The following is a 15,366-nucleotide window of genomic DNA, read 5'->3' on the forward strand; positions in this document are numbered from 1 at the left end:
AGCAAACGTTGGAAGAAGTCTTTTTTTCACACCTTGTAGGGGCCCTGCATATGACACAGATTCATGTAAAGTGTAAGAGCTCACCCAAACAGATGCATGCCAGAAGCAGCAGGATTAAAAAAGCCTTCTTCAGAATGGAGGAGGAGCGCCTAGAAACAGGAGAGAAACAGAGACCATGAGTGAATCAGTGACACCTTGTGCCTTATTTATTTATTTTTAGTATATATATATACCACTTAAAGCCTAAGAGGGGCATAATCGAAAGGGATGTCTAAGTCCGTTTACGTCCATATCGCAGGTCGTCCAAAGTTAAAGAGCCTAATACACATTTTTGAAAGATACGTCCAACTTTTTTTTACTTTCGAAAATCGTCTAATTATACGTCCTGCCGATCTGATCGTCCAAGCCACTAAATCGTCTATCTTTATAGGTTCAAAACAAATGCAAGGAAGTTTTTTTTCACCCAAAGGGTCGTGGACACTTGGAATGCGCTACCGGAGGAAGTGATCAGGCAGAGTACGGTACAAGGATTCAAACAGGGATTGGACGGATTCCTGAGGGATAAAGGGATCGTGGGATACTGAGAGAGGTGCTGGGATGTATCACAGGTATAGAAAGCTAACCAGGTAATAAGTATAGAAACCCAACCAGGTCGTGCATGTGCAAGACTGGAGGGTTAGGACTTCGATGGGAAGCTAGGACTTAAATGGGAAACCAGGGTGGCAAGGGGACCCCCTCTGGGGATTCAGACCTGTGGTCTGACCCGGCGGAGGCACTGCTTATGTTCTTCTTATGTTTATACCACATTTCCGTCCAAGTCCAAAACGCCTAAAACAAGCCCTGTTGGATGTGGGAGGGGTCTGCAAAGTGATAGACTGCACACCCAGACACGCCACCTAAATAGTGGGGTACCTTACAGGACTGTGAACTTCACAAAAAGGGTGCCATGGCTTCTCCTCCCTACAGCTCCCTTATAGGTCATGATGAGCCCCCCAAACCACCTCCAGAATCCCCTAGACCCACTTATCTACCACCCCAATAGCCCTTATGGCTGCAGGAGCCACTTATATGCCAGTACAAAAGGGTTTTGGGGGTATATGGGGCAATGCACATGTTTCAATATCAATGCAGTGATTACAGGGGCTTATGGGCATGGGTCCTCCTCTCTATGGGTCCCTAACCCACCCCCAAGACAACTTAAGCTGCCTCTGGGCTGGACGACTAGGCTTTCCTATGCCAGGCAGCCAAGTGATGATGGTCTGGAGGCTGAAATTTAAAGTTGTGAATAAAATTTTTATGGGGGGGGGGGGGGGTTGGTGATCACTGGGGTAGTGTGTGGGGGTCTGTGTTATGTGTTTTCAGTGCTTATCTGGTGACTTTAGGTGGGTTTTTGTGACTTAGACCATGTTTTACATGGTCTAAATCACAACGTCCAAGTTCTGTCTAGGCTCTGTTGTTAAACTTTCGGTTATACATGCTGTACGACTAAGTCTAAGCCGGCCCATATCCCGCCCAACTCCCGCCCTTGACACGCCTCCCGAAATGCCCCGTTTAGCTTTGGATGTTGAGCGGCACTATGAAGGCCTAGGTCGTTTTTAAATACATCCAAAACCCGGTTTTATTATCGGTGCTTGGACATTTTTCAGAAATGTTCGTCCAAGTGCCGACTTTGGCCGGTTTTTGGACATTTTTCTCTTTCGATTATGAGCCCCTAAGTGGTTTACATTCAGGTACTCGAAGCATTTTTCCCTATCTGTCCCAGTGGACTCACATTCTGGGGAAATGGGGATTAAGTGATTTGCCCAGGGTCACAAAGAGCAGCATGTGATTTGAACCCACAACCTCAGGGTGCTGAGGCTGTAGCTCCAACCACTGCGCCTTATAATTCTAAAATAAAAATACATTTACACAGCACTCCTACCAGGGCACCTTCACCCTACTCTGGAAGGAAGGACCCATCTCCAAGCCCATTCCGTCTTTGCCTTCTCTGTTACAGCAACCACTTAGGGTATCCTGGGTGGTATAAAATTGGAAGCCATGAATGAAGCAGACCTTAGGCTCCCTTACCTAGTCAGAGCCACAGTGGTGACCTAGATATAAAAGGCCAGTTTGTATCCCTATGCAAATCCAATAACCCAATCATTACCACAATTCACTGGATGATGAATGACCCACACTGAGCCAGGTCTCCTTCGTCCAGATTCTGGCACTAACCTTGTTAAGACGAAGACATCGAGGAGCGATGCTGAGGTGGTCAGCCGGTACCATGTGGTTCCAATCCACCAGTACAAGAGTCCAAAGAGCTTTCCTGTGCAAACAAACACAAGAAAGATACCATTACATAGAAAGGCAGAATAAAATACTGGCACTGCACACAGCAGAAAGCAAAATCCTAAGTCATTTTCCTGCATGAGGCACCAACCTCATCAAGTCCTTCTGAATCCTTAGCAAAAGCCAGGAGGAGGAAGTGCTGAGAAAACAGAGGTTGGTGTGTTGGCAGAAAGGAAGCCATATATTCACAGACAAACTGAGTAAGGCCTGAAGAGGATTAGGCCAGACTGGATCTTATCCAACACATTACCACAGCTTGGACTCAAGCTTAGACGGCTGAGCGCCACAGAGGTGACATTTTAATTCTTTGGCAATTGGGCACAATTTTGTAGCTCTCATAATCTGTGTATGCCTTAAAGAAATGGTGCATTTTCAGAATAGGTTCTATGATTAGAATCCATCTTATCAGAATGAAATTAAGGGCCGAAAATCAGTCCCTCTGAATAGCAGTGTTAAACCCAAATCCTCCCACAGGAGTGCTCAGCAACAAGCTTGCCCTTCCTGAAATCAAAACAAATACAAAGATAGTATGTACTAAAGAGCACCTGAGAAACTGACCATGAAAACTTCTAGTCCTATTTTGAGTACTCCCCCTCCCAAAGTTTTAAATATCCCCTCATCCCACCCTGAACCAGTCAAACCACAAAACAGTCATAACTCAGAGAGTGGAACACAGTTTAGCAAATGAAAATACGGTAGTTAAAAGAAAACAACACAAGGCAAATTACAATCCTAAGAAGTGTTCACTGCCTAGAATGGGCCCCAAATGTTTTCCCACTTGGGCAAATTTCGTTTTGAGAAAGTAACAAGGCATTCCATGTCATACAAATTTGTAATCCAAAAATCCAAGGAAGGCACAGAGCAATATTTCCAATGACTCGCCAGAATTGATTGAGCAGCATGGGGAGCTTGACGTACCAACAAGATTGTGCACAAGTAGGTTCAGGGGGCTTTTTGCCAAAGAGAAATACAGTCAAACCTCAGTTTGCGAGTAACGCGGTTTGTGAGTGTTTTGCAAAACACTCCAGCAAACTTTGACTCGCAAACCGGGTGTTGCCTCAGTAAACGAGCACTTACTCACGTGTCTATATTTCCTCTCTATGTATGCAGCGGCGGCAGGGCACATGGGCAGGTGTTGGGTTGCTAAAAAGGCTACCGCTGACAATAAAGGACCCCGCTGGAGGACCTGTAGTGGTTTGAGGTGGAGACGCTGGCAGCCAGCTAGTGGGTGACGCTTCACGGAGGACTGCTAATTGCTGGACTGCAGGTGACAAGTGGTGCTGGCATTTCACCATGCCACACACAGTGGAGCTCCCGACGCTAGAGAAGCTGGAAGTGAAGGAAGCAAGTTGGGCGATGAGGGAGGTACAGTAATCGGTCTCGTTTGTTCCGGCTCCTTTTGGCTAAGGAATTGGGTTTAATTTCCTCTGCAGCTCCTTGCGACTCTGGGCAAAGTCACTTAACATTCCCTCTTCTGTGTCTACTTACTATCTGTACCAGTTTTAGGGATGTGGAACAAATTGTCTGAATTTCCATTAATTTCTATGGGGACATGTGCTTTGATATATGAGTGCGTTGGATTACGAGCATGCTTCTGGAATGAATTATGCTCGCAAACCAAGGTACCACTGTATAACTGGATGCCAGAGAATGGGGCGTCCAATTCAAGCTTGTAAACGACTCTGACTAGCCCTCCAAAATGCTCTTGTCTTAATAACAAGTCCACGATATGTGACCCCTAGATCAACTATCAGGGCAACCCCTCCAGCAAGTGGCAGGAACCCCTGGAAGCATGTGAGACAAGATACCATCTGTAAAGCGCCTTAACAGCATTTTCCTTAACAGAGACAGCAAGTGGACATTTCAAAACATTTTTTTTCAAAGATTTTCCAATCATCCTTACTCAGACAGAGCCCCAATTCCCATTCGCAATTAGTACGATGTAAAACAGAAGAAGGGGAATGAGAGCCCAAATATTTGTACAAACAAGTAATAAGGCCTTTAGTGCTTTTTGAGTCGAGTCTTCGCATAAATCTTCTAAAAAAAAAGAAGATTCCTCTTGTATAACTTTCTGACGTATAGATGGCGTAGGAAAGAAAATGTTTAAGCTGGGTGTAGACATATACCTCAGAGCAAGAAAGGTGATACTCCTCAGAAAAACTGTCAAAAGAAACAAATTGGTCTACATCAAAAAGTCACCCCCACATGCAGCCCATCTAGAAAACACAGTATTACCCATCTCTCGAGGAAACAAGAGATTAGAAGCTATAGGAGAGTGACCAGACAAGTGAGCTTCCGATTTAAAAAACAAAGAGACCCAATTAAAAAAGGTATAATACACAGGTGGTGGTAAATCTATAGGAAGAAAACAAAACCTACGAGGGAGCCAAATCAAGTACTTAAACTTTCTAGATCCCATAAAATCTTGCTCAAGACGAAACCACAATTTCTAGGGACACCCCTGGAACCAAGCCAAGGCAGCCCTTGCTTATGCTGTCTTGTAGTACCAGAGAATGTTGGGAACATCTAAGCCCCCTGTATGTGTATCTTTTATATCGAAAGGACCTGGGGAGCCAAGGATGCTTGTTATGCCAGACAAACCTAAGCAATCGGTCTTGAAAACTATAGAAATAAGTTCTAGGAAGCCGAAGAGGGAGTACTTGAAACAAATACATAGTAACATAGTAGATGACGGCAGATAAAGACCCAAATGATCCATCCAGTCTGCCCAACCTGATTCGATTTAAAATTTTTAAAATTTTTTTCTTCTTAGCTATTTCTGGGTAAGAATCCAAAGCTCCACCCGGCACTGTGCTTGGGTTCCAACTGCTGAAGTCTCCGTCAAAGCTCGTTCCAGCCCATCTACATACATCAAACTTGGCAAAATATTCATCTTTAAAGTGGCAATTCTGCCAAACCAAAATAGCTCAAAAGCATCTCAGCACTCCAGATCCCCTCGTAAAGCACGCACCAAAGCTGGATAATTACCTGAAAAGAGCTCTCCAACATTTTTAGTTAATTGTATCCCCAAATAATGAATATTCTGAGAAGCCCATCTAATGGCAAAAGGAGTACTGCAGTGTGGTTAGGATAGACCAGGGGTCTCTAAAGTCAATCCTCAAGGGCCACAATCCAGTCGGGTTTTCAGGATTTCCCCCAATGAATATGCTTGAGATCTATTAGCATACAATGAAAGCAGTGCATGCAAATAGATCTCATGCATATTCATTGGGGAAATCCTGAAAACCCGACTGGATTGCGGCCTTCGAGGATGGACTTTGGAAACCCCTGGGATAGATTGACAATCAAATAGCTAGGTCAACTGTTTTTATTAAATTAACCTTAAAGCCCGATGCCGCAGAATAGGCTGATATCTCCTTCAAAAGACTTGAGTAGAGAAATTAATGGATGAGAAAGGGAGAAAAGGACATCAGCAGCAAACAACGGATGGATGCCTTTATATCTTGCTTCCTTTTGAAGCAAGGGGTATCTTTAAACTACATTTCTCCCTCCGTATTCACAGTTTCAGCATTCATGGCTTCGATTATTCACGGTTTTTAGCTTGCTGGCTCCTCCCCCCAAATTACATCAGCTTGCATAGAGAAATCACCAATTCCAAGCATTTACAGAGAAAATCGCTGATTCCCAGCAATTTCTTCACCATGTTTTGCCTCTCCTTCAGTAACAGGCTTGTCTCCCACCATGTTATTCGCGGTTTCACCATATTCACGATGGTTTTTAATATAATACAGCGAACAACATATTTAAAATTTATTTGCAGTTTTTTTGTATTTGTGGTTCTGTTAATCCCCTATCACAAGGAATACGGAGGGAGAAGTGTATATACTTTATGATAATCCATTGTTTTGTCTAAGATAGATCTGCTTATAAAGGATGGGGAGGGACTGGTTGGGGTGGAGGGAGGAAAAACTGATTATTAGTCAGACATATTGTGCATGAGTTATATATTTTGTTTCTGGTTTAATAAAATAAATTTAAATTTAAAGGCAGTTAAGAAATCTCAATAAATAAAAAAATAAATTAAATTAAATCCCTTGCATTAAGAGCTGGAAAATTTCCTTTAAGACGAACTTGACAAACCCAGGATCTACCAGTTTCCTAGCAGCCTATACAACTCACCTGGTGATGTGACAATCAGCCACAGTAAAGACCCAACCCGAGATATCCAGCTCCTCAAACCAGAACCAGAGCTGTCAGAATCTGATGAAAAGTGACCTGGGAAAAAAAAAAAAAAAAAAAAAGACAACCTTAATATTTCCAACAAGCTTTTAAAAAAAATTTTTATTGCAAAAAATATCAGAAAGCTGTGTAAAAACTGAAGAAAGACCGTACAAATCCCCAAGGCATGGAAAAATATCCCCTTCCTAAAAGAAAGCACTTGAAAAGAAGATTTAGCCAGTACTATGGAAAATACTTAGCTCTGTAGCATCCAGGAGCCAAACACCGAGTGCTGAACCCAGTTTGAAACTACTGTGTATACCATTAGTCAGATTTGTTTAGTGCAGAGGAAGGGAACTCCGGTCCTCGAGAGCCGTATTCCAGTCGGGTTTTCAGGATTGCTGCAATGAATATGCATTGAAAGCAGTGCATGCAAACAGATCTCATGCATATTCATTGGGGAAATCCTGAAAACACGACTGGAATACGACTCTCGAGGACCAGAGTTCCCTACCCCTGATCGTTTTGGGTTATACCTTGTCTTAAAAACTAATCTAAAAAAATGTGTTTTCAAAAGTGTTTTAAAAGCTTTTAAATTAGGTTCTAAATGGATCTGACTTGGAAGTTGATTCCATAGACTAGGCACAAGACAGAAAAAATTCGAGTTTTGTGTAAGAATGAGACCTTTCTTTTTGTTGATTTTTTACACATTTTCTGTTCTCTTTATAAACATTTATTTTGTAGTTAAAGGGGCTCATAATAAAAAAAAAAACAACAACAACCAAGCACGTTCAAAAGGTGGCCTAAATCGGTACTTGGACGATCAAAAAGACAGATACCATCCAAGTACCGATAATCCAAGCTGGTTTTAGACGTATCTAAAATCAGCTTAGGCCTTTACCTTGCCTCTGAACGCCTAGAGCGAAAGGCGTTTTTAGAAGAGGGGAAAGGGCTGGAGGTGGGCCGACTTAGACTTAGTCGTACTGCAAGTATAACCAAAAGTCTAGGGAGATCACCCAGTTGGAACTTATACGTTTTAACTTAGACCAAGTCAAAACAGGTATAAGTTCTGAATAGGGGCCGCTGAGCTGATCGTGGCTGCTGCAATCAGCTCAGCAGCCTCGGCAACCTGTCCACCCCCCACTGCAACGATCACAGCAGGAGAAATGCCTAATTTCTCCTGCCGCGATCCCCCCCAAACAGCCACGAGCTGGCAGGAGGGATCCCAAACAGTCCTGCCAACACCCCCGAACCCACAACAATACTGGCATGAGGGAGCCCAGGCCTTCCTGCCGAAGACGCAGCCCCCGAACCCCCTACAACATCGGCAGGAGGGAGCCCAGTCCCTCCTACTGAAGACGGCTCCCCCCCGCGAACCCTCCACCACCGACAATACTGGCAGGAAGGAGCCCAGGCCCTCCTGACGAAGACGGCCCCCACCTCCGCGAACCCCCCCACCCACTAACCGGAATGTTGGCCGGCAGGCCTGCCGCTTCCCGGTGCATTGTGGGATGCACCGTGGAGGGGCCTAGGGCCTGATTGGCCCAGGTGCCTAAGGCCCGCCCATAGGAGGGGCCTTAGGTAACTGGGCCAATTCCAGTTGGGCCAATCAGGCCCTAGGCCCCTCCCCGTTGCATCCCACAATGCACCGGGAAGGTGAAGGTCTGCCATTCCGAGGATGGCGGGCCTGCCGGACGGACCGGGGACCTGTCCGGCCAACGTTACAGTTAGTGGGGGGGTGTCTGGGGTGGTGGTGGGGTTGTTTGTGGGGGGTTTGCGGGGGCCGTCGTCTGCAGGAGGGCCTGGGCTCCTTCCTGCCGATATTGTTGGGGAGGTGGAGGGGGGTTAGAGGGTTCGCGGGGGGTGGGGGCCATCTTTGGCAGGAGGGCCTGGGCTCCCTCCTGCCAGTGTTGTTGGGCGGGTGGGGGGCCGTCTTCGGCAGGAGGGCCTGGGATCCCTAATGCCGGTGTTGTCGGGGGGGGGGGGGGTTGGGGCTTGCGTCTTTGGCAGGAGGGCTTGAGCTCCCTCCTGCCATTATTATCGGGGGGGTTGGGGGCGTCGTCAGGAGGACTTGAGATCCCTCCTGCCAGTTCGCGGCCGTTCGGTGGGGGGAATTGCGATAGGAGAGATTAGGTATCTCTTCTGTTGCGATCGTTGCTGGGGGGGATTCTGTAACCGGTGTTGTTTTTGATAGACGCTGTTTACAGAATCCAGCTTTTAGGCGAGGGACTAGCCCCTCCTTCACCTAAAAGATCTTATTTTGGGCGATTTTTTGTTTGGGAATGTGTTTTAAGGTTAGACGTAGTGGTTGTCTGGGCAATTAAACTGAAGAACGTAGAGGTAAGCCATTTAAAAAAAAAACAAAAAAAAAACACCTAATTTTCGATGGGTTTGTTTTTTTTTTTTTTGAATGGACATTTCCCTGCTGCTACTTTCAGTGTTTAGGGGCTTAGGCCAAAAGGTGACAGATGTTTGTTTTTTTTATTATGCCCCTCCACGTGTTCTTCCTTTCTTTTGTGTTTTGTAGTGGGGGTTATTTGGGGGGGAGGAATATACAAAAAAACAACAACAAATTTTGAAGTTTATTTGGCAGTTAAGTTATCATAGTGCTTTCATTATAGCCTTGAGGTAAACATGTGCTATGTTGCATCGTGTTTGATTGTTATGATAGGTGTAAAACTTTCTTTTTTGCTTAGTTTTATACGTTTCAATGAAGACTTCTTGATTAAATAAAAAAAAAAAGTTGGCTGAAATTTGGTTAAACCATTCTTGCCACTTTCTAATTTCTTCTCTATTTAATAAATGAAAAGAAAGATAATTTCATAATCGCTTTATGAATACCTCAAATCTATAGCCAGCACTTTAAAAAAGATGCGATGTGACCCATCCCAAGTAACCTCTTACCTGTATAATCCTCCTCAGAGGAATATCCAGACGAAGATCCGTACACATCATAGGTTGGCTTGGCGTCCGATAATCCATTGGTAGAGCTGCTGTATGTGTTAGCTGTGCCCAGTCTCTTGCGAAACAAGTCAGTCTCTGTTCAAGAAACACAAAGTTCGGTTAGCAATGGAGCAAATACATAACACAGGCGTGGCAGGGAGAAGCAGAGGGGAAAGAGAAAACATAAGGCCGAGCTTGTGTGTAGGAGAGAGAAAGCAAGGAGTTAACTGCTACCTAAAAGGGATCAGCAATAAATTTTGAGACACAGTAGCTGTTCGGAAGTGTGTGTGGGGGGGGGATGGGAAAGCATGACACTTCATAGGGCTAGTACTAGTGCTGCCCAATTTCCGATTCAAATCGATTCACGTCGGGTGAATCGATTCGAATCGATTTATTTATTTATTTATTTTAATCGACCTCCCAATTCGGTGCCCTCCTCCCTGTGCCTTCACGTAAGTCCCCCCCCCTTTTGCACTGCCTACAATCCGGCTGATAGTTTTGGCACAGCCCTTTACTCTCTCACACAGCTCATCACATGGTATTGTTCTCCTTCAATCATGTGCCTCCACATCACATTCCCCTAGCATATCCTTGCTTTCTGTTTCCCGCAGCATCTTTTTGCACTGCATATCTTGTGCCCTTTTGCGGCTCTATTTGGGCAAGTCCTATTTATTTATTCACTTTTTAGTCAGTCTATATCTTCTCTTGTTTGGATCGTTTCTAGCGTATCAGTGCTAACACTACTTCATTTTACATTTATATTTATTGTTGGATTTCCTGCACGGTCCTTATTATCTTTCTAGCCTCTTGCTGTGTGCATGCTGCGCCCTGCCTCCTTTCACATATCCGCCGTTGTCAGTACATATCCTCATACTGTTTGTTAGGAGCGGCTTGTCACTTGAGTTCCTGTGCACACGTTTGAGTTTTTACTGTGGCGGTGTCCTATATTATTGTGTTTCCTGCGCTCAGATTCTGTGCTACTTAGTGGCCAGATTAGGTTTAGACCAGTGGTCTCAAACTCAAACCCTTTGCAGGGCCTCATTTTGGATTTGTAAGTAATTGGAGGGCCTCAGAAAAAAATAGTTAATGTCTTAGAAATGAAAATTTTGCATCAGGTAAAACTCTTTGTAGTTTATAAATCTCTCCTTTTGGATGTCTTAATAATAATGTAATTTATACCTAAAAAACCTGTTTTATTTTACTTTTGCGATTATGATAAACATACTGAGGGCCTCAAAATAGTACTTGGCGGGCTGCATGTGGCCCCAGGCCACGAGTTTGAGACCACTGATTTAGACCATTTTTATTTAGGTTTCCCATCATTTCACTCGGATCACTCTAGCACAATGGTGCTTGTATCACATTATAGGCACAGGTTGATCTCTGCAAGTCCCTCCATGGACTTTTAGTTTCTTTATCCCTTTTCACTAATTCTCTCTTCACATATTAGTATTCATTTCTATTATTTTTCCATACAGCTCATCAGGAACGTATTGTTCTGTATACATGTTTTTATAAGATTTTATTTTATCCTATATTAGTACTGTTGTTTTAAGCCATGCTATGCTGTATACTATAATTACGTTTTAATGTCATGGTATTTTATTTTTTAGTTATACGATTGGTTTTCCATTTATCCAGTTTAAATTGGATCCATTTTGTTAATCCCTGGTGCTTGAGGCTCCTCCTTTTATCACTTTGTGGTTGTATGTGTCCCAGTCCTTTTTGTGCTCCACTTTTTTGAGTCACCATTTTCTCACCTAATTTTTACTTTTATGACACCATGGGTGACAAAAGTGTGTTAGAGCCTTAATGCGCGGAATAGCGTGTGCTAAAATGCCCCGCGTGCTAGCCACTACAGCCTCCTTTTAAGCAGGTGGTAATTTTTCAGCTAGCGCACGCTAATCTTGTGCGTGCACTAAAAACGCTAGCGTACCTTAGTAAAAAGGAGCCCCATATATCTCTATTTTTTACTTTTTATTTATTTTTTTAACTTTTGTTTCCCTTTTTGATGTTATGCAACCTATTTTTTTTTGGTTTTTTTTAGTTGTTTAGCTTTCTAAAGGTTAACCTAGCCTTTGAGGTTATCCCACATTTGTAAGATCACGTTATCATTTTGGTAGGTTCATTTTATCTTGTCTAATTCCTCATATAATCCTGCATGATTAGCAATCCTTTACCGTGATATATCACGCACACCCTCTTGTGCTATCCTTGTGATTACAATATGTCAGATTTGAAATGTGTATCCTGCCAGAGATGGTATTAGACCGCGAACATGAGCTAGGATTTTAACAGAGAGAGGAAAAGTCTTTTTTGTTTATTTTGGGTAGGAGAGGGCAAAGGGGGTGGAGTGGGTGAAGAGTCTATAAATTAAACCCACCAGGATGTTTGAAAAACAAACAAACAAACAACAACAACAAAAAAAAAAAACACACCACCCAATTTGGCAGGAAAATCGAATCGAAAAATTGATTCAATAGGCTGAATCGAATCAAATTTTTTTTCCCCGAATCGGGCAGTACAGCACAGTTACTTACCGTAACAGGTGTTATCCAGGGACAGCAGGCATATATTCTCACATGTGGGTGACGTCATCTACGGAGCCCCGGCGCGGACAGCTTTTCAAGCAAACTTGATTGAAGTTTCAAGTTTGCACACTGCACCACGCATGTGCGTGCCTTCTCGCCCACTAGAGGGCGCATCCCACCTCGTGGTCCTCAGTTCCATAACTAGCAAGGAAGCCATCCCCGGGGAGGCGGGCGGGTTGTGAGAATATATGCCTGCTGTCCCTGGATAACACCTGTTACGGTAAGTAACTGTGCTTTATCCCAGGACAAGCAGGCATGATATTCTCACATGTGGGTGACCTCCAAGCTAACCAAAAAAGGGCAGGTGGGAGGATGGCAATTTAGGAAAACAGATTTTGCAATACTGACTGGCCAAACCGGCCGTCACTTCTGGATAAAGTGTCCAGACAGTAATGAGAGGTGAATGTATGAACCGAAGACCAAGTGGCAGCCTTACATATGTCCTCCTTCGGAGTGGATCGGAGGAAAGCTATCGAAGCTGCCATCGCTCGGACCTTGTGCCCCGTGACTCGACCCGGGGGAGGAAGGCCAGCCTGAGCGTAGCAAAAGGAAATGCAAGCGGCCAACCAGTTAGACAGAGTGCGCTTGGAAACTGGATGCCCTAATCGATTGGGATCGAAGGACAAAAACAATTGAGGAACCTTCCGATGAGGCCTGGTGCGTTGAAGATAGAATGCCAACGCCCTCTTACAGTCAAGTGTGTGAAGCGCCGTCTCGCCAGGATGGGAGTGGGGCTTCGGGAAGAACACAGGAAGGACAATGGACTGATTGAGGTGGAAGTCAGAAACAACTTTAGGTAGAAACTTAGGATGGGTGCGGAGAACCACCTTGTCGTGATGGAAGACAGTGAAAGGGGGGTCCGCAACCAAGGCTTGCAACTCCCCGATCCGCCTGGCGGAGGTGAGGGCGATTAGAAACACCGCCTTCCAAGTCAGAAATTTCAAGAGGGACTTGTTGAGTGGCTCAAACGGGGGTTTCATCAGTTGAGCCAGAACCACATTCAAATTCCACACGACAGACGGAGGCTTAAGAGGGGGACAAACCCTGAGTAACCCTTTCATGAAGCGTGTCACCAAGGGATGGACTGACAGAGGGCGTCCCTCCAGAGGTTGGTGGAAAGCAGAAATCGCACTGAGATGAACCCGCACCGAAGTGGTTTTCAGGCTGGAGCGCGACAAATGAAACAAATATTCTAAAACCGAGGATACCGGAACTGATACCGGATCCAGGTGAAAAGACGAGCACCAGGTGGAAAACCTGGTCCATTTCTGCGCATAGCAAAGCCTCGTCGAGATCTTGCGGGAGGCTTCCAACACCTCCTTCACCGATTGAGACAGGTCCGGAGGAGTCAGGGAACAAGAAACCAGGCTGTCAGGTGCAATGACTGCAGATTGGGATGTAACATGGATCCTTGACTCTGAGACAGCAGAGAAGGAGAGACAGGCAGGGGAAGAGGCTCTCTGGCACTGAGCTGGAGCAGCAGGGAGAACCAGTGCTGACGCGGCCACCGAGGTGCTATGAGAATCATCGTGGCCGTGGACGATTTTAGGTGTACCAACGTTCGCATGATCAGAGGGAACGGAGGGAATGCATACAGGAACCTCCCTTCCCAGTCGAGTAGGAAGGCATCCGCTTCCAGACGGTCCTGCGAGTACATCCGAGAACAATATAGTGGTAGTTTGTGTGTCTCCGGAGAGGCAAACAGATCCACCTGTGGCGTTCCCCAGCGAGCGAAGACCTCGCGTAGAACTGCTGAGTGTAGAGTCCACTCGTGCGGTTGCAGAAGTCGACTGAGTTTGTCCGCCAGGCAATTCCGTTCTCCTTGGATGTAGACCGCCCGGAGGAAGATGTTCCGGGAGGCCGCCCACTCCCAGAGGCGAAGAGCTTCGGCGCAGAGGGGCCATGACCCCGTTCCTCCTTGCTTGTTCACATAATACATTGCCACCTGATTGTCCGTGCGGACGAGGACCACCTGGTCCTGCAATATGTGAACGAAGGCTCGAAGTGCTAGGAAGATGGCTCGCAGCTCTAGCACGTTGATGTGACACTGACGGTCTTCTGTCGACCACAGGCCCTGCGTGCGAAGACCGTCGAGATGGGCTCCCCACGCGTACTCCGAGGAGTCCGTGGTCAGGACCTTGCGAAAATGCGGAGTGCGAAACAATAGCCCCATGGACAGATTTGAAGAGTCTGTCCACCAACGCAGCGATTTCCGCAAGGGTGGAGTCACCGAAATGAGGCGAGACACCGGGTCGCACTCCTGACGCCACTGGGACGCGAGGGTCCACTGAGGGATCCTCAGATGTAGTCTCGCAAACGGCGTGACATGTACCGTCGAGGCCATATGGCCCAGCAGCATCATCATGCGCTTGGCCGACACCTTCGACAGTTGAGAGACCTGGTGGCTCATCCGTACCAGGGCTTCCAACCGCTGGGTCGGCAGGTAGGAGCGTAGGCGCACCGTGTCCAGCACCGCACCTATGAATTGAAGAGACTGCGACGGCCTCAACTGAGACTTTGGAAAGTTTATCTCGAACCCGAGGGTTTGCAGGAAGGCAATAGACTGTCGGGTCGCTGAGATAACCCCCTCCCTGGTCGGGGCTTTGATGAGCCAATCGTCCAGGTAAGGGAACACGTGAAGTCCACGCGACCTGAGGGCTGCTGCAACCACCACCATGCACTTCGTGAATACTCGTGGGGACGCGGCTAGGCCGAAGGGCAGTACCCTGTACTGGAGGTGGAGGTCCCCCACCTGGAATCGTAAGAATCTTCGACAGGCGGGGTGCACCGGAACATGGGTGTATGCTTCCTTCAGGTCGAGGGAGCACATCCAGTCCCCTTCCTCCAAGAGGGGATACAGAACCGGGAGAGATAGCATTCGAAACTTCTCCCGGGCCAGGAATTTGTTGAGCTTCCTGAGGTCCAGTATGGGGCGCAGGTCCCCGGTCTTTTTTGGGACCAAGAAGTAGCGGGAGTAAAACCCCGTACCCCACTGGTCCTTGGGGACCGGCTCGACCGCCCGAAGCTTCAAGAGGGCTTTGGCTTCGGTTATAAGGGTCGGTAGCTGCGAACGGTTGCAGGGGACTAAACTTGGGGGACTGTCCGGCGGCGAGGACACAAAGTTGAGCGAGTAGCCCTCTGAGACGATCCGGAGCACCCAAGCGTCTGAGGTAATCCCGGTCCATGCCTCCCGGAAGGACCGAAGACGGCCCCCGATAGGAAGGGGTTCCTGTGAAAGCGCGGAGGGGAACCCGCCCCGTCCGCTCAGCCCGTCAAAAGGAAGGCGCTGGCTTAGAAGGGCCCTGCGCCGGGGCTTGGGGTT

At 46.4% G+C, this 15,366-nt stretch overlaps 1 protein-coding gene across 1 annotated transcript in view; it reads right to left on the minus strand.

Moving 5' to 3' along the window:
- Nucleotides 1-15,366, minus strand: part of SUN2 (Sad1 and UNC84 domain containing 2) — a 155,411-nt gene that overhangs the window by 95,036 nt on the left and 45,009 nt on the right. Inside the window, exons 4-7 of the mRNA XM_033929464.1 lie at nucleotides 9,415-9,549; nucleotides 6,472-6,567; nucleotides 2,215-2,308; nucleotides 85-149 (exon numbers count right to left, since the gene is read on the minus strand). Coding sequence (XP_033785355.1) covers nucleotides 85-149; nucleotides 2,215-2,308; nucleotides 6,472-6,567; nucleotides 9,415-9,549 — 390 coding nt within the window. The remainder of the gene's footprint in view (nucleotides 1-84; nucleotides 150-2,214; nucleotides 2,309-6,471; nucleotides 6,568-9,414; nucleotides 9,550-15,366) is intronic.

The sequence above is a fragment of the Geotrypetes seraphini genome, chromosome 2 (assembly GCF_902459505.1).
Source record: "Geotrypetes seraphini chromosome 2, aGeoSer1.1, whole genome shotgun sequence".
NCBI lineage: Eukaryota > Metazoa > Chordata > Amphibia > Gymnophiona > Dermophiidae > Geotrypetes > Geotrypetes seraphini.